The sequence below is a fragment of the Boeremia exigua genome (assembly GCF_020726555.1).
Source record: "Boeremia exigua strain MPI-SDFR-AT-0100 chromosome Unknown C7974scaffold_3, whole genome shotgun sequence".
In the NCBI taxonomy this organism is placed as follows: domain Eukaryota; kingdom Fungi; phylum Ascomycota; class Dothideomycetes; order Pleosporales; family Didymellaceae; genus Boeremia; species Boeremia exigua.
In genome coordinates this window covers 1,395,293-1,412,807 of record NW_025763520.1, presented here as the reverse complement: position 1 = coordinate 1,412,807, position 17,515 = coordinate 1,395,293, and the positions used below count along the sequence as shown (strand labels likewise).

General features: G+C 50.6%; 6 protein-coding genes across 6 annotated transcripts; 4 read left to right on the top strand and 2 right to left on the bottom strand.

The window, feature by feature from the left end:
* The first annotated feature begins 457 nt into the window (after positions 1 to 457).
* On the top strand, positions 458 to 3,112 carry C7974DRAFT_127610 (putative C6 transcription factor). Its single transcript, XM_046135297.1, has 4 exons — positions 458 to 598; positions 656 to 1,602; positions 1,650 to 2,761; positions 2,834 to 3,112. Exons 1-4 carry the CDS (start codon positions 518 to 520, stop codon positions 3,079 to 3,081), a joined length of 2,388 nt encoding a protein of 795 aa, XP_046000252.1. The 5' UTR covers positions 458 to 517; the 3' UTR covers positions 3,082 to 3,112.
* A 31-nt stretch (positions 3,113 to 3,143) lies between these two features.
* C7974DRAFT_431838 (chaperonin 10-like protein) lies at positions 3,144 to 4,405 on the bottom strand (the record flags this gene model as incomplete). The annotated part of the gene is made up of 2 exons (XM_046144809.1): positions 3,144 to 4,130; positions 4,199 to 4,405. 2 exons carry the CDS (start codon positions 4,403 to 4,405, stop codon positions 3,144 to 3,146), a joined length of 1,194 nt encoding a protein of 397 aa, XP_046000251.1.
* A 229-nt stretch (positions 4,406 to 4,634) lies between these two features.
* On the top strand, positions 4,635 to 6,720 carry C7974DRAFT_127603 (general substrate transporter). Its single transcript, XM_046135296.1, has 4 exons — positions 4,635 to 5,050; positions 5,098 to 5,795; positions 5,848 to 6,286; positions 6,338 to 6,720. The coding sequence occupies exons 1-4, from the start codon at positions 4,834 to 4,836 to the stop codon at positions 6,610 to 6,612; spliced, it is 1,629 nt and encodes a 542-aa protein (XP_046000250.1). The 5' UTR covers positions 4,635 to 4,833; the 3' UTR covers positions 6,613 to 6,720.
* Positions 6,721 to 9,333: 2,613 nt separating this feature from the next.
* On the bottom strand, positions 9,334 to 10,380 carry C7974DRAFT_469788 (uncharacterized protein). Its single transcript, XM_046146441.1, has 3 exons — positions 10,113 to 10,380; positions 9,885 to 10,060; positions 9,334 to 9,822 (listed from the first exon to the last, which is right to left on the bottom strand). The coding sequence occupies exons 1-3, from the start codon at positions 10,249 to 10,251 to the stop codon at positions 9,682 to 9,684; spliced, it is 456 nt and encodes a 151-aa protein (XP_046000249.1). The 5' UTR covers positions 10,252 to 10,380; the 3' UTR covers positions 9,334 to 9,681.
* Positions 10,381 to 10,901: 521 nt separating this feature from the next.
* On the top strand, positions 10,902 to 12,453 carry C7974DRAFT_421813 (uncharacterized protein; the record flags this gene model as incomplete). The annotated part of the gene is made up of 3 exons (XM_046144309.1): positions 10,902 to 11,036; positions 11,081 to 11,927; positions 11,977 to 12,453. Coding segments are annotated over exons 1-3 (1,326 nt in total). The 5' UTR covers positions 10,902 to 11,034.
* A 2,674-nt stretch (positions 12,454 to 15,127) lies between these two features.
* Positions 15,128 to 16,632, top strand: C7974DRAFT_421812 (glycosyl hydrolase family 61-domain-containing protein). The gene is made up of 2 exons (XM_046144308.1): positions 15,128 to 15,954; positions 16,013 to 16,632. The coding sequence occupies exons 1-2, from the start codon at positions 15,355 to 15,357 to the stop codon at positions 16,445 to 16,447; spliced, it is 1,035 nt and encodes a 344-aa protein (XP_046000247.1). The 5' UTR covers positions 15,128 to 15,354; the 3' UTR covers positions 16,448 to 16,632.
* Positions 16,633 to 17,515: the final 883 nt, after the last annotated feature.

The window sequence follows — 17,515 nt, the reverse complement described above, 5'->3', positions numbered from 1 at the left end:
CCACTAATTCGAATTCGCCGTTGGCGATAGTGTTCAACCGTGTTCGGCACCGAAAGCGCCGCCGTAAATACCTTGGTATCAGTCACGACGGCTCGCGAAGTCTTCGATGAAATTATACAGCTCTTTTCAACATGGTACGAGTTCCAAAAAGAAGTGCAGACTTGGGGTTTGAGAACTTGATCGAAGCCTATATTAGAGACTGTAGAGTAGGTGCATGTCCGGTCGATCGAACGGAAACAGAAAGTCAAAGGCTGACTAGAGCTGCGAATCGACATTATTTTAGCAACAGTCTTTCAGAAAATTTGAGAGAGATATTCATAAAACATCCAGAATCAAACTCCTACTTACACATGTACCATCTTTTATCTAGGGTACAGCTTTCACTCACAACCCGATGCGGACGAAGCTTATCCTCTTTCGTACATTGTCTAGCGCACGGGCTAGAGTGAGCGTATCCAGTGACGCGGTAGCAACCTCTTCTGCATCGAAATGCGAATAATAATGACAATCTTCATCAATGTCCAATACTTCCGCCACTAGACAGCTCCCTACGAGAGTGAGTGCTGCATGCGACAGATGTCGCAAGAACAAGAGCCGAGTCAGTTCGCCCTCACTGGTGTTCAGCACCTATACTGCTTGCTGATAGTGTCGCCAGTGCGATCCGTTTCGACCATGCTCGCTCTGTGTCCGGGCGAACATTGATTGCTCGAGTACTCATGTGGAGACACCCGTGACACGTGCAACCAAGAGGCGACGCACACGAATATCATCACGTGAGACATCTCGGGACCGTACCGAAACGTCTCGGGTCCTATCCGAAGTAGCGCAGGAGGATGCCAGTGTACAACGACTTCACATAACTGACCCAGGCGCCGTGTCTGAAGAACCTGGTCTTGGGGAAAGTACCCGGCCAAACAGTGTGGACCGTGAAGCAGATTCTGCCATGGGCATTGCGCAGCGCATCTATCGACTAGGGAACCAACCTTCGCTCAACAGAACAACGTCCGCCTTTCCTGGTGGGGGAAATCAGGTTCGAAACACAGTTTCACGCGTTGATCGAACTCACAGGAAGCCCGTGGCCTCGATTCTCGGATACCCCCTGCCGACACTGGAACTCATGCACACCCTGCTGGAGGAGTATTTTGACGCTGTCCATTGGTTCTCGCTCGTCATTTACGAACCCAAGTTTCGTCCCGCTTTCCAGACTGTCCAAGACGGACTTGCCTTTCCATCGCAGAAGTCCTTCTTACTTCTGTTGTCAACCGTGCTTGGCATGGGAGCGTGGTACAAATCCCACAGAAATGGCGTTGACACTTGTTTTCCGAACGAGGACTGGGGCGCTTGGTCTCAAACTCTGCTTCAAGGAGCCGAAAAGCACCTCACAGAATTGATGGACCAGACCTCCATTGCATCGGTTCAAGTGTGCATTCTACTCGGCAGCTACCTCGTGTACCATGGGAAGCCCAATTTATCATTCGCACTTCTGGGTGCCACTATCCGGACTGCGCAGGCGATCGGACTCCATCGGCAACCTCTTCGCGGTACCCAACCTAGCATCGAAGAAAGGAAACGAGTTTGGTGGACAATATACACCTGGGATAGGTACCGTGTGATGCGCAATATGTTAGCAAGCGAGCTGATCAGGGTAGATTTGCATCTGTGACCTACGGTCGACCTCTTGGTATTAATGATAAAGACTGCAATGTCACACACCCAGCTGACACTTTCGAATCGCGATCATTCAAACCAGACCTGGCCCTCAATGGAGATACAGCAATCTGCTATTCTACCTACCAACGGGAGCTTAATAAGCTCTATCTAGCCGCGTCACCGCTAATCGAAGTCATCTTTGGCATGCGGGCCGTAGGATCCAATGGGCAGGACACAAGTAAATACATGGATCAGATTGTAGATGTCACAGGTCGTGTTTGGGCGTGGCGGCAACAGCTTCCGCCTCACCTCCGACTTGATCTAGATACTGATTGCAGGTCAGATCAGCCATCTGCAACTAATGTGCATCATCTTCAGGCACTTTCTTTGCAGCTGACATTCGATAGCCTGCTGATCATCTTTTATCGTCCTTTGCTCGCACAGCAAGTCGATCACCTGATCCGAAACCAAAGCCAGCCAGACACTGTCCACATGCATGCGGAATCCCCGTCATGCGTATCGGATACAGCATCTTCACCCCTCTTCGCTGCTAGTGCAACAAGTCCTTTGTCAAGGTCACAAATCTCTAGCACTGAACAGTGGTGGGACGCAGCTTTGCGAACGTCCAAAGTCACAGAGATGCCTCAGTTAGCTCAATTGGCAACTGACAGTCATCTTGTTGCGTTTTTGGCGATCAATCTATTCAACTCTGCTATCGTTATGGCAGTGCTGGCGCTATCTGACCCGCTTTCTGATAGGGCTCAACACGTCAAGCGTACCATCACTCGAACTTTTCGCCTTCAAGAGGTGCTGGGGAAAAAGACACAACTATCCGTACAGAGCAACAATGTTCTGAAGGATGTGATTCACATGCTGCTGCGTCGTGAGGCAGATGCCATGTTATCCCCAATCATGACTTCAGATCAGCAGTCGGCTCTCGGCAACACTTCAACGGTGCCTGAGCAGGCACCAACTCTGATGTCTGTTGAGGAGACTCTACGCCTACCAGTGCAATTACCAATGGGTACTGCCACCAACCATACGCGACATCGACGCAGTACAGCAGATAGAGCGATGCGATTGAACGAGAGCTTGGCATCTGTACAACAAGGTAAGTGGCTACAAGTATAGGACTTCGTCCAGAATATCAAGGGCAGAATACTGATGTGTCTACGTTTCTTAGCCTTTCCCTTAGGCTTGGATGGCGGATACAATGCCACAGCTACAAACAACCAGGACTGGAGTCAAAATCAAGAATTAGCTGCCGATATCCACCAAGCCACTTTGCAAGATTGGCCTCACGTACCTCTTCAGGATCTCACAGAACTTACGGAGCCGGGCTGGGATGAGAGCAACAACATAGATGCGACGGGCAATGGTCTATACTGGTTCTGGGACACAATTTGGAATGAACCGCGATCACACCCTTGATCTGTTTTGAGCAGCACACGCCCTCATTCCAATTAGATACAGAAATCTCGTTCGAACAACTTCTACAGCCGCGAAGCCGACACAGCTTGCTTCTGCTCGATCACAGCTCCTGCCAAGGTCCTATCTATATTCGGTCCGTAAATTATAGACTTGATTCCCCCACGACTGGCAACATTTTGGAAAGCCTGCTCGGCATCCTCGAACACAAATTCGTGCGTTATCAGACTGCTCAATCTGATGCGATTGGAATCCAGCAAGCCTATGGCCAACTTGTAGTCGCCCGGCCCATAACGGAAACTACCCTTCAGTGTGGCCTCTTTGTCGCAGATTTGTCCGATAGGAAAGTCGATCTTTGGTGCTCCGAGGCCGGCTTGGATGAAGACACCACCTCTCTTGAGGGCAGCAACACCGCAGGCAATGCAAGGCTGCGCCCCTGTAGCATCAATGACCACATCGAAACCGGAAGGCGATTGGGCATCGGCGAGAAGCTGGCTTGCATTCAGTTCCGGAGTCTCGGTTTGCATTTTGTACGTTTGGTGAATTCCAAAGGCCCGCGCAAACATTAGCCTTGAGTCTACAGCGTCGACAACGACCACCTTTGAGGCGCCAAAAGCCTGTGCAACAGCACTGCAGAGAAGACCAATGGGTCCGGCACCGAAGACTCCGACCGACCTTCCTTGTAGATTTCCAGCAAGACTACAGCAATGTACAGCAATGCTCAGTGGCTCAACCAAAGCTCCCTCTCGTAGCGAGATGTGTGATGGTAGCTTGAAACAGCATTCTTCAGGTAGGCAGTAGAATGTTGACAGAGTACCATCGTAGGGGGGTGTTGCAGCGAATTGCATCGATTCGCAAAGGTTGTATCGGCCACCGCGACAAGTCTCGCATGTGTTGCATCCTATTCCTGGTTCCAATGCTACGCGGTCTCCCACGACAAGACTCTTGACTTCTTCTCCGCACTCCTCGACGATGCCTGCGGATTCGTGGCCAAGGACGATGGGCTTCTCGACGACATATCCACCAATGCGGCCATGCTGCCAGTAATGTACCTATATGTTGCGTTGATATCTATCCAATTGAAAGGCCACAATCAAGTGCCGGTAAGTGTGATACTTACATCAGATCCACACAGACCGGTTGCCACCACCCTGATGCGAACGTGTCTCGAGCTCTGCAGGCTCGGCACTGGCCTGTCTTCGAAAGAAAATGTTTTTGCAGGGCTCAGGACGAAGGATTGGTTTGTCTCGATGGTACGATTTTTATCGGATGTTGGTAGTCGCACGTCTGCAAACTCATGGTGCGGCAGGCTTTCGAACGTTTGCATTTGGGACGACATTACAATCCAGCGAAATAGTGACTTGACTAGTGAGTCTTTGCAGTTTGATTGCGGGCGCATTTGTACCCAAGACGTTGCCCATGTTGGCTGTTAGGCCCAGTCGGTTCCGACAGTGCAGTTGATGTTGGATCCGAGGACGAGCGGTTCCGGCGGAGACGAAGTTTTCTCATCGGTTCCGGTCATCTAGCGTGATAATTCAGCTCCGCGCAACGACACTCGACGAAGATACCCCACCGATGTCGACTGTATCGGAACCGTATCGTCTACACCCTCGGCTTCGCGCAAGCGTAGTCTTTGTTGCGCGAGATCTGGGGTAAATAAGATGGCGTCGTTTCCCCAGATATCTCCATCTTCAGATAGTTGCATATACAGCACTCCATCACTGCATCTCTAACAGTTTTGTCTCGCTCTCCGCCATGGCCACTCGCAACACTTCTATCGCTAGCCAGAGCGCAAATATCCGGCAAAGGGCAAATCAGATAGCCGACCAAGTCGCTGCTGAGCAAGGACGATTCGAAACCTTGCTGAAACCCAAGAAGATCACTGCTAGATACCCCATCAAGGGTAAGATCCTGCTCTTCGCGACATGCGGTTTTGGAAGTCTTGGTGATGCGTTGTTTGGTTACAATTCTGGTATGTATCCTGCATCCAAGTACACTGCATTGGCTCAACTATCGAAGGTATCATGTCTGGTCTTCTAGTCAATCCAGTCTTCGTCAGACGATTCTTCAGCGACTTTGGCGGTGCCGACGGAAGCACAGCTGCAGTCAATCCCTCCATCACCGGTATATCTGTTGCCTGTCTGCAAGCCTCAGCTGCTGTTGGCGCACTCATCGCTGGCCGTCTGGGTGATATGATTGGTCGCAAGCGAACTGTTCGTCTTGGTGGCCTCATCTATTTCTTCAGCGCCTTCATACAAATCTTCGCTCCCGGATTCGGTACGTTCGTTGCCGGAAGAACAATCCAGGGCCTTGGCGTCGGTTTCCTTTCAATGACAGTTCCCATCATCCAGACCGAAATTGCTGCACCGCACGCTCGAGGACTGATGGTAGGAATCGAGTACACCTGCCTCATCGCTGGCTACATGCTGTCTTGCTGGGTTGACTATGGCTTCCACTTCATGATTCCGGACAACATGTCCTGGCAGGGTCCGTTCATCATCCAGATCCTCCTTTCCTTCCTCTTGGTTGCCATGTCTTTCTTCCTACCTGAGACCCCGAGATGGCTTGCAAAGAATGGGTTCATGCGGGAGAGCCTTCAGACTGTCGCAGACTTGCACTCGGACGGCGACACTGAGGCTGAGCACGTCCAGAAGGTGTTCTTCGAGATCCAGGAGGCAGTGGTCTACGAGGCCGAGCTGGGCAAAGCCGGGTGGTTGGTGGGTCTTCTGTTTCTCCCTTCTTCAAATGGTCATGCTAACAACCCACCAGGAAATGTTCACTCGCTACCGCAAACGTACTATCGTCGGTATTACAGTCCAAATGTTCGCTCAGCTCAACGGCATCAATATCATCTCGTTCTACCTGCCAAGTACGCTCTCCTCGGCCGGCTTCGACGACAAGAAGTCGCTACTCTACACCGCCGCAAACGCAATCCCATACACAGCGGCAACAGTAGTGACTTGGTGGCTAGCTGATCGCTGGGGCAGGAAGCCATTGATGATCCTCGGCGGTTGTGCGATGGCCGTTCTTCTTGGCATTGTTTGCGCGTTCACCGAGGCTGACATGCCGATCACGGCACGCGCCAACGGCCAATACGCCTTCATCATGCTCTACAACATCGTTTACGGGTTTACCTGGGGCCCGCTCCCGTGGCTCCTGCCAGCCGAGATATTCCCTCTACGTGGACGCAGCAAGGGGATGGCACTTGGTACAGGCCCCGTTACTCTCCCTGCTCCAACAGCACTAACTTTTTGTGTAGCAACTACTAGCAACTGGATTTTCAACTTTATCATTGGTATGGTTTCGCCCGATGCATTTGCCGGGATTGGCGGGTACTTCTACCTGGTCATAGCAGGCTTCTGCATCTTCTCGGCTGGATTGGCGCACTTCTACTATGTGGAGACTGCCAACTACTCCCTGGAAGAGATCGCTATCGCATTTGGCGAGAAGGCTTTTGCAGATGGCAACGAAGAGGTGCTGGATACGATTACTACAGGTGCAGAGAAGCATGAAAGGTCGGTCAACAAGGTCTAGAATTGACGTATAGTCGCTCCCTCTGAGTTGTAAGTGGGCATACCTGTTAAGGTTTTTGACGCTTTTACGCGTTCTTGTGCCCCATACTTCGCACCCAAGGCCACAAACGCTATCTACAGTACTGTTTAAATACCAATCTTGTTCTAAACACCAGCGCCACAGTATCCTGTTAGCCACAGCGTGTTCGCAGGGCCAGCGACCAGTGACATTGTGAACTAGGACATGGGGTAGCAGCCATCAAGCACAAGTGCTAGCCCCCATGTTTCTGGTGATGATGTTCCGACTTCGTCTTCAAGTAATGCATAGTAAATGTTGGTGGCGTTCGGTAACACAGTTTTACCGTTTCCACTCCCACTGCTACTCAAAGCAGAAGACAGAGGGCGCAAATTATCCCCATCTAGTGCAAATAACTTGGATGAGACTTTCGGCCTTAGCGTAAGCGCTGGTGGCGTAGATGGACCGGAGTCCGATTCGATCGCGGTTTTGATCGACAAGGGGCTGATCAGGCAGGGAGGGTCTTTCTGCGAGCGATATAAGTGACAGTGCCGAGTGAAGTAGTGCTTTAAGTGCTAAAGATGCGGCCACATGGGAACCCAGTGCAAGGCAGCAATCGCATATGGCCACTATGCGCAGGAGCATAACACCCGGGGCTGCCCATCAAGGACCGGAGAGGCCGGCCGTACGCAGAAACTGGTAAAGCATGGCGCGGCGAACACGAGGCGGGGATCTGGGCATAGCTGCTTTTCGTGGCCGTAACCGTGCAGGACCCAATCAGATCAAATCAAAGTGAGTAATGAACGCCCGCTGTTGCTATAGCATCTACCAAGTCAGCGTTCACGGCCGCGAACATGGCAACTCTCCGCGCTTCTACGCGTGCGAACAAAAGCTGATACATTATGTCATGTACAATCTTGCCATCGCGCGTCTCTTCCTGACAGGCAGGGACAGGATGCTGCTTTAGGCTCTCCGCTCACAAAACCCATTTGGGGTGTTGATAGCGTTGGGTCTGCTGTTCAGGCCTTTTTGACGACGCCACCACCCCACAAGTGTCAGGCGCTGCGGGACGCTTGTGACAACCTTACTAGCTTCACGCCACACCGGTAGTTCTCGGCACACCACCTACGCACTACGAAGCAAGCAGGACAAGGGTCAATTGCGCGTTCCTCTTAGGTAGCTCAGAGGTATTGCTTAAAAGAAGGGGAGAATGTGGATCTGATTGGCCATTCTTCTTAGAGATGAGTCTCATTCGACGTTACGAGCCACCGCTTTCCAATAGACCTAGTGAATGTCTCTTAGAAGATCTTCAGAGTTACAATGTAGCGTTCCAGACTCTGTCCTTTGCTCACAGGCACATACGTGGAACACGTGTTCGTTCTGCTGTCCCGGGTTCTACAAATGAGTCTGAGATGACCGTGTACTACAAAACACAAACTGTACTTATGGACATTTCAATGACCTCTCTCATCATCCAAAAGTCGCTAGTAGCGTAAAAGTCAGTAATCCAACTATAGGGAATCCAGACGAGACATTTCGATACGCCCATCGAGTTCTGACAGAGTACATGCTCCAGATTGTCATCAAAACCAACAGCCACGACGGCATGCGCCGTTTTTGGCAGGGAGACTTTGGAGTGCCTCATCTTCGCCATTGCATGAATTCGCCACATGCCGTTTGGTCCATCCTTGTCCCATACAGCATCACCAATCTTCCAAGTGAAACCAAAAACCACTGGGTGACCATCGATGAGGCAAGACCGTAGATTTTCAAGTACAGCGTCACCATCTACATCCATATCCAGAGTTGATTTAGGTCCTTTTGGGTTACGGTGAACGTCCAAGCGCTCGTAAATAGATATTCTATGACCGAGCGCAATCTGAAAGCAGGTATCGGATGGCCTTTCATTCTTTCTGGATTCGTCGTAGGGCCAGCAAGCTTCTGGACACACTCCATACTTTGCCAAACTTTTGAAAGCATGACGGATGAAACACCCTCTGTCTACAACATTCTTCGACAGTAGCGCACGAGCATTGTAGTAGATAAAAAGTCGAGATGGAATCATTGCTTCGCCAGGAACACCGTTGAGAGCATTGTGTTTGCGAAGCTCGAAGAGATAACAAGCTGCTGTTGCATTCGCAACGCAGGACCCTGTCCGACCTTGCTGGAAGTAGTCGTCAAAGAACATCCGATACCTGGGATCTGTACGAAGGTTCACACTTGACGGATTTTGCAACCCATGAGGCTTTTGATAGGCATGCTCCGTGCCAGCGAGGTTGTCATCCATGTTTGTCGACATCGAATGATCTGCAAAGAAATCAGCTCGAGCATACCAGCTTATCACAGCTAAGTCTTAACTGATGATCTTAGAAAAACAATACTGTGTGATGATCTAGACCGGCAAATTCTCGTACACCGGGCCTTGGACTCCACACACGCATGGGTGAAACAATCTGGGCTTCGGACTTATGAGTTTTCGCTCTTGGATTAGCCATTCAACTTTTAATGTGCCTGGAATCGCATATCCAGACCCTTCTAAACTACCTAGGTAGTTTCGTATTTCAGCTGCCCCATCTTTACGTGGCGCAAACCTGGCTACTTTCGGCGTGGAGCCCCACCGAGCCCATCGCTTACCCTGGGCGACGGCGTGGGCCGGACCGCTCTCCCCGATAGGAGCTACTGCGCACTACCCTTGACGTCCTCACATCACCGGACACATTACGAACACTCTTCCAACGCCTACAGATCACCAGTTGACTTACGTGCGACTCTGAATCGATGAAGGACAATTTCAGCACTCGAATTAGCCTAGTCTTCTGCACTACCGCAAGTATATCACATAGCTATGCACCCTATGGCTTTGAAACTGCGTACGACTATCCTCTGCTTTCACTATCTTAAATGTTCGTGGGTTCTATCCAAGCTTTGAACAGAAGCAGGTGAGTTCCATGATGCAGCTTGTGCGGGATAAATTGATGGATTGTGCTTTGCTATTGCTACCTGATCTAACAGCAGTCACCGAAAGAACAGTGCTCATTACAAGAGCGCAGAACCGACCAATGCGCTAGAGCATATCTAGAAGTTGCGCAGAGGATCGCCAATGAATCCGGAGAAGTACTTGGCGATATCTTTGACAGTGCTAGGCACTGGAGCTAGGTCAAGGACCTTGAGAGCGCCATTACCCAGCTTGGAAAATAAGGTCGACACAAACCTCCACTGCAGGGAAATAATGGTCAGTACGACGTGGATTTCAAAATATCGTGGTCATCAATTCTCACCTGGTACGGGTTTCGGGACTTGTCGTGGAAGACCAAGAAACGACCTTCTCCTTGCGCGTTCTTTTGACCATACTGGAAAGACTCATCCACTTGGACAGTGAATGAAGTACCAGATGACTTAGCCTTCAAGGCATCGAGCTTGCCTTGCTGGATGAAAATGTAGCTCTGCTCATCGTCTATCATGACAGATTAGAACAGATACATTTGCTACACAGGATAGAGCCATACTCTTGTCTTTGTTGGTGAAGATGCTCATGTAGTAGGTGTCGGACTTCTGGGAGAGGTTCTGTTGCCAGTTGACAGGGCCGGGGTTGGCGGCAATATCGCTCTCAGCGATAAAGATCGTGTTTCCCTTTTCGACAGGCATAGTGTAAGATTGTATGATCAAACGATTGATCGCGAGTTGATGAAGCTGAAGGATGAGGAGAATGTGTGTGTTATAGTGAGCGATAAGTAAGAAGATCTCTTCGCCTTTTATCCTCTGTACAGTCGGGCCTGTTGGCTGTTCAGTGAGTCTAGTCGGGTTCTAGCCTTTAGCTAAATCTTTGACAAACATGCGTGAACGCCCTGGTCATTACTTTCTCAGCTGAGTCTTTTCCTCAATTCACGAATCTAGAATGTGATGAGCGATCTTTCAGCTGTGATGGTCCATTCCTGCTGCAGATTCAGCTGTGATGGTCCATCCGTGCTGCAGATCCAGCCTGTTCGAGCCTATTCTTCGGTCTGAGCACGGACTGTGGCGGATGCCATGAGAGCTGTCCTACACTCAAGAGTGGGCTCGTACATTTGCTTTCAGGTTATACTCTAAGCGATACCTGTAGCGGCCCGACACGTACTTACCTCTTCATGTCCTCCATGCGTGTCGCAATATGAATTCAGCTCTTAGATTAGCCTTTTTGGTATCAGCGCAGGACTGATATCACGGAGTGACCGAAAGATCGTCATTAGTTAAACATGTGACCGCTGGACATATATCTCGGTCACAGCTGAGACTTTCTGAGCATATCTGGTGCTCAAGGGCTATCGTTTTGTCCGCTGACTACTAAATTGCCAATCTTCTCTCACCATCGGTTATCACAGCATTCAGCATTGTTCGTACACTACAACCCAGAGTGGAACGTACAACACGGGAAGACTTGTATTTTCTGAAATGTAAGCCTCTAGATACATGTTTGATGCATCGCTAAGATAAACAGGGAGACGACTATGGATGCAAGACAAGCTGAACTGCAGTATCACCCCAATCCTGAGGAGTTGGAGGCATTTGTCAATGTACTTCTCGACAAGGACATGCCTGTGTATATTGAAAACCCAGAAAGCCAAGATCTTCTGCTCCACCAACATGAGGATGAAGAAGTTGCCCCCATGTTTTACTTCTCCGAACATCAATACCTTGGCAACTCAATCCAGCTACCTGGCCACGACAGCCTTGAGGACCATGTAGCGGCCAAGAATCCCTTTACGTTGCAGAATGGGCTCGTAGTGACTTATGGAGACATCAACGCACTTTCCGGGGATTATTTTGGATTGATGACTCCGATCGCCAGGGGAGCTACACCAAAAGACCGCATTGATCGTTTTCAACAAAGCTTCGACCTCCTGTCCGTGGGAGATGTAGGTAAACTTCGTGCTGAAGCTGTGATCGCCAAATTGAAGGTTCTCATGGCCGCGGTGGACGACGCTATCCAACACAACCCAGGGGGTGTTCACAAAGCTTATCAAGACCATCCTCTGGACATAGACGCGCTCAAACAGGTCACAGTCTCGTATAGGGCCGGAGCCGATTTCGATGTCCTTGCGCTTCACAACATCGACCACTTTGGGGCTGAAGCTCGTTTGACATACAATGCTGGTCATGCCTTGGCTCTTGATACAGCTGCACGAGGCGATCTTGAGAAGGCATATACCATCAACGCCTTTGCAGACCACTTCTTACAGGACTCGTTTGCAGCCGGTCACGTTCGAGTTCCACGTAATGCTCTCTACTCTATCGACGTTAAGGTCGACTTTTCGACAAGCTTTTTGAAGGCGATCGCGTCAAACGTCAGTACCTTCTTTTACAACTTAGCTGCGTCTAACATAACCACCATAGGTCATGCATGATGAAGATGGTGATCTAGGATTACGTGTCCAAAATCCTGCTGGAGATAAATGGAGGATTTATGGAGATACCAAGCTCTTTGACCCCGTCAACGGCGACAACCTTCGAATGTGTACAAAGGCAATCCAAGTATCAGTCCAAGAGGTGTATGATGCCTACAAGTCCGGCAAGGCCATTGACGAGTCACAATTTGGCGCATGGAAACTGGCTCCAGTCTTGGAGCTTATCTCGTCAGACCCAGAAAACCATTTACCGCTTCTGTTTGTGAAGCCGGATGGCAAGGTCTACAAGCGAAATGGTACTCCAGGTCAGGGAGTGCTGCTAGAGAGCTTCACGGATTACATTAAACTTTTGCTTGAGAATTGGAAAAGGCTTGAAAATCAGGTTCAGCTGCAACTCGAGAAGCTCGTGTCGAACAACTTCGGCTCATTCATGAGTGCTCTTCCGGATGGTCAGATCGCGCATTAATAATATGGCATTCATGAACAAACATCAGACTGCTCCTATTTGTGTAAACTGTTCTAAGTCTAGTTACATATATAACAAAGAAGGTGCTTAGAGAAAGCAGTTCTCTATCGATGGTTGCCCAAGGACTTCTGCTAAAATTCGTTAGTAATTACGAAAACAGCTAGAAAAGCATGTTGTTGGTGAGCAAATTGGCCTCAAAACTGGAAACGGATAACACAAACCCTAAACTGGCACCTCGATAGACGACGGGTCGGGCAACAGAACTTGTTTTCAACGTCCTATGGTCGTATATGGAGAGATTGGAGGATGTAGCTGTACTTATTGCTAGAAACACCGGCGTGTTACTCGAGTGCGCCACTCTCACCTCACATCGAGTTTCTGAAACCCTTCAGCATGCTGTTCCGCCGCTTGTAGTGACAGTGTCATAGTTATAGGGATCTTCCGTCTCGCGTCTACGCCTTGCAGCCACAGCGACATAAGAAAACAGCGAGCGACACTTCGTCTAGAACGTAGCCTTCGTTACGGTCGACCTTTCATAGCATGGCGTCACTGATTGGCCGTACGGCGTGTTCGAGGGTTTTGCGTTCGCCATCTTCTTCAAGGCTTCAGTCGCGGATCACGGAAGACGGCTTGGCGATCGACTGCTTCGGTCCTTCGAAAGATTCGGCGATGAGAGAGCTTGATCATAGCACCCTCAAATCTGTGTCGAGGGTAAGCTTCGAGGTGTCGTGCCCGGCACAGGTGAGTCAGAAGGTAGCACATACTCTTGCATCCTGCATCGGGCAGCGCGGGGGGTTGTTGTTCAGTGCTCCAAGGCTGAGCCCGGTGACAAGCATGTTGCCTTTGTAGTTTGGTCAAATTTCGGGTGAGCACTGGCAGAGTTGGATTCGATCGTTGTTGGGTGATGTAGAACTGCATCGCGAGCGCACGCGGTACAGAACAACCCAAACAACTAGCTGGAGCACCGCCACATAAGATCGAAAGGCACTATGACAAAGCGACCGCGAGGGTATACCACTGTCTCGTCGGCTCGTTTCAGACCCCTCAACTTCCGCTGCACCGACTGTACAGTGTTGACCCCAGAGTTAGCGGCCGCTATCAGAGTTCCGAGCTTCTTTGGGTGAAAGGCAATTTCAGTGCACCATGCGTTTGTCAAATAGCGGTAGACCAAAGTTTCGTAATAGGGGTGGGGGCCGCAATTCTCTAGAATGCTAGTTCTCGTTGCAATCGGACAACAGCTTGTGAGGTGAGCAAAGTGTTGCGCCGTATGATGTACGAGATCAACGAGAAAATCGAATGAGAACGAGGGCTCTGATCAACAACGAAGTCAATACTTGGGCTGCATTGTCTGATACATATGCTGTTTTGATGGTCTGATGTCCCGTCAGTCGATTGTCGTGCGGTCTTTTGAGCAGGTTGTGGAGTGGCAATTTCGCCAGCTTGCGCCCATGTTATGACTGAAGCGTAGTATAAGAGGATAGTGTCTGCCCTCTTCATGTAAGGAGGATACATCACGAGTAGGTACCATGTGTTGTGATTTGCAACATCGTTCTGAACTTCCCCAGGGCACTCAGCCCCTGGATCATGATTTATTGGTCCTGTACTGGACGTCCACTCGCTCCAAGCCTCCAGCTTGGCTTTGGTGTCGATCTGATCGAGGCCTTGCGAAACGGAACAGAACATGCAAAACGAAACGCCTGCACGCATCGCAATAATGTCCACAGTGTAAGGGTTATGACTCACCTTGTTCAAGCAGACGTTCACCGACAGTCAGCGTTCGCAGCCGCCTTGCGGTGCCACGCCTCATCTCTCCGCATATCCGTTCTTCCAATATTTACAACGGATTCCATCATGCAAGCCAGACTGGATAGAGTCGCTGTTCCGCGCGCTATTGGAGGAAGATTGGTTGTTTCATGTATGAAACCTGGACTTACCCCTGGCTAGAACGAAGTTGGCGTTCCGATCCCGTGGACCCACCCGACCTAGCCTCGCTTGCGTGCAGGCCCGCTACACGAGCGATTCCACCAGAATGGATGTTGAGTCGACAACAGATTCAGGACTGACAAGCAATAAAGTTAACTAAAGGATCCTACTTGCTGCGATTCAGTTAAATGTGATTATGGACCAGCAACTTCCGGCTTGCTGCTCAAGTTCCGAACAGTGCTGTGGCTTTTGTGGCGCATAGACAAATGTGCATGAACAAACAGAGAGTCCGTCCATCAACTCACGTCACCTAGCCCTGCACGATGGGAACTAGATGTTTGACAGACGCCCCACGTAATGCGGCATCTTGGCGCTTAATATAAAGAAACAGCCCTCTACTTGGCGGCGCCAGCGCTCCGACGCAAGATTTGACAGGAGCTTAGGATGCATGTTTCACACACTCGCTAAACCCGTTTCTGCAGTCGAGAACCACCTTATGCCCGCCACGCGATATCAATCTGCCAGGAACACAGCGCAAATTTAGTACTGCGCGTAGTACACTATGTCATGCCATGCATGTGTGTTCCGAAGTTGCGGGCTGCCGCCCACCTGGCAGGCACGGGACGCTGTCGGATCCCTCAATGTCGCTTGTACCTCTCAAAGCAGCATTGTAGGGTGGAGTTCCCGGGATTGTGCAGTAGTCAAACGTCGTTTTGCGCGCGGCTTGAATCATTGTTCACTGGGCTTGCATCTTGGACAGCCTGGGGGGTAAGCATGTCTCGAATATAAGGATGCAAAGGCGCCTCGACATTTGAACTTCATCGCTACAGTTCAGTACCTTCACTTTCCACCTTCATTCATTCATTCACAGTCCGCTAGCCGGCTCCACATTCTTTTCAGAATTCACCATCGTTTGTAACGACAGTCTTATCAACTCTCTCCAACACTTTTTCGAAGAACCCAAACAACTCCATCAACATGCTTTCCAAGATCGCTACCGTCGCCGCCTTCGCCGCTGGCGCCCTTGCCCACGGCACTGTCAACGGTGTCACCATCGATGGCAAGTTCGAGCAGGGCTGGATCGGCGACTACTACTACCAGTCCACCCAGGGTCAGGCCACCGCTGACCACATCGGTTGGTACGCCGAGAACCTCGACAACGGTTTCGTCGAGCCGAACTCTTTCGGCAACGCCGACATCATCTGCCACAAGGCCGGTTCCCCCAAGCTCTCTTCCGATTCCATGGCATCCGTTGCTGCTGGTGGCACAGTCGAGTTCCACTGGTCCACCTGGCCCGAGTCCCACGTCGGTCCCGTCATCACCTATGTTGCTCCCTACACCGGTGACGTCGCGTCTGTCGACAAGACCACCCTCAAGTGGACCAAGATCCAGGCCAACGGCTACGAGAACGGCGAGTGGGCTGCCGTCAAGATGATTGGTCAGAACAACACATGGCCCGTCACTGTCCCCGAGACTCTTGCCGCTGGCAAGTACGTCTTCCGCCACGAGATCATCGCTCTGCACGGTGCTGGCTCCGTCAACGGCGCTCAGAATTATCCTCAGTGCCTTAACATAGAGGTTTTTACTCCCATTTACCTTGTTATTCATGTACAGAAACCTAACTTGATATGTCTAGGTCACCGGATCCGGTACTGAGACCCCCGAGGGTGTTATTGGCACCAAGCTGTACACCGCCGAGGAGGATGGCATTGTATTCAACCCCTACGCCGCTACCCTCACGTACAACATCCCCGGCCCTGCTCTGTGGACTGGCGGCTCCGGTTCCGGCTCTGCCCCTGCCCCGGTTCCCTCCTCCGGTGCTGGCAACGGCACCACCCCTGCCACCCCCACTGCCCCTGCTGAGACCTCCGCCGCTGCCTCCGCCCCCGCTGCCACCTCTGTCGGTGTCGAGGCCACCCCCACTGCCAGCGCCACCGCTGCCCCCTCTACCGGCGGTGAGCTCCCCAAGACCTTCACCCTCGAGACCTTCATTGCTTGGCTCGAGGAGGCTGCTGGCTCTTCCGCTGGCAGTGCTAAGGCTCGCCGTCACGCCCGCTCTCTCCTTTTCTAGATGTCTGCTTTAGATGTCTAGCCAGCCGGACATGATTGATGTTTCTTCGAAATTCCTTTTTTGAGAGTGGATTGTATCGTTGCACGATGGCCACATCTTCACTTCCTTGTGTATAAATCTTGCACCCTATTGTAGCATAGCGCCTTTGGGGACTAGAATTGGTTCTGCGGCAAATTCAAGCTGCGCTGTTTAAAACCTTCTTCCTTGCATGTGACCCTTGATTCGTTTTGTGTATACATGCTAGGAGTGATGTACGCATACTGCCCCAGGTACGTCCAGCCAGCCAGTGACTTGGCAAAATTGAGCATCAGGCAACAACAGTCAGTGGTGTCATCAGCGCATTTTCTTGTTAGATCGTGTGCGCTTGTACGGAGTTACTTAGTAGCAGTCGTGCGACTTGACAGCTACGATATAAACAGTTTGGATCTTACAAAAGTATCAACTGGCTGGTCAGATGTGTTTGAATAAAGTATAAAGGGTACAGTATCATCTTGAGTTCCTGCAAAAATCTAGCGCGATCCGACGTAACCGATTAGCAGGAATTATATGTCTCTTCCAGGATTTGCGGCAGTTTGTCACTCCGCATCCATATCAGTGGTGTTGCGCAGTGCATCATCAAAGACACCATAGCCTGAGAGATCTGTAGGACCGCCAATCTTGCTTGGTCTAGTAACCCGCTCCAAGAGATTATCATAGTCATCATTCTGGCGCCGTTGTTTCCGTAACGCTCAGACGAGCCCGCAGCGGGAGCCCAAGGACCGACCATGGTGCCTTTATCAAACATTAAAGACTTTGATCGAACAGCTGTAGGAACCGGTTCACAATAGGTGTATCTCGTCCAGACCGAGGGACGTCCTTGAGTAGTAGTGGAAAGATTATCCAAACTCACTCGAGTGTCCTGTTGAAACTTCCAATATACGAGACTAGTGGTATCGATGAACTTACGAACATCATTGATAAGTGTGTTTCATTTGGTGGTGACAGGCGACGTTAATTTGCTCTAACCCTCGATCCTCAGGTCTGCAGGCATTCGATCCATCATATCGACTTTGATTTGGCCAAGCTTGA

Coding starts and splice junctions, on each gene's coding strand:
- C7974DRAFT_127610 (XM_046135297.1), top strand. CDS start 518: ATGTCCAATACTTCCGCCACTAGACAGCTCCCTACGAGAGTGAGTGCT. Junction 599..655: donor GTCGCAAGAACAAGAGCCGA/GTCAGTTCGCCC, acceptor TAGTGTCGCCAG/TGCGATCCGTTTCGACCATG. Junction 2,762..2,833: donor CTTGGCATCTGTACAACAAG/GTAAGTGGCTAC, acceptor TACGTTTCTTAG/CCTTTCCCTTAGGCTTGGAT.
- C7974DRAFT_127603 (XM_046135296.1), top strand. CDS start 4,834: ATGGCCACTCGCAACACTTCTATCGCTAGCCAGAGCGCAAATATCCGG. Junction 5,051..5,097: donor GTTGTTTGGTTACAATTCTG/GTATGTATCCTG, acceptor CAACTATCGAAG/GTATCATGTCTGGTCTTCTA. Junction 5,796..5,847: donor TGGGCAAAGCCGGGTGGTTG/GTGGGTCTTCTG, acceptor ACAACCCACCAG/GAAATGTTCACTCGCTACCG.
- C7974DRAFT_469788 (XM_046146441.1), bottom strand. CDS start 10,251: ATGCCTGTCGAAAAGGGAAACACGATCTTTATCGCTGAGAGCGATATT. Junction 10,061..10,112: donor CTTCACCAACAAAGACAAGA/GTATGGCTCTAT, acceptor CTGTCATGATAG/ACGATGAGCAGAGCTACATT. Junction 9,823..9,884: donor AGTCCCGAAACCCGTACCAG/GTGAGAATTGAT, acceptor ATTTCCCTGCAG/TGGAGGTTTGTGTCGACCTT.
- C7974DRAFT_421812 (XM_046144308.1), top strand. CDS start 15,355: ATGCTTTCCAAGATCGCTACCGTCGCCGCCTTCGCCGCTGGCGCCCTT. Junction 15,955..16,012: donor CTCAGTGCCTTAACATAGAG/GTTTTTACTCCC, acceptor TGATATGTCTAG/GTCACCGGATCCGGTACTGA.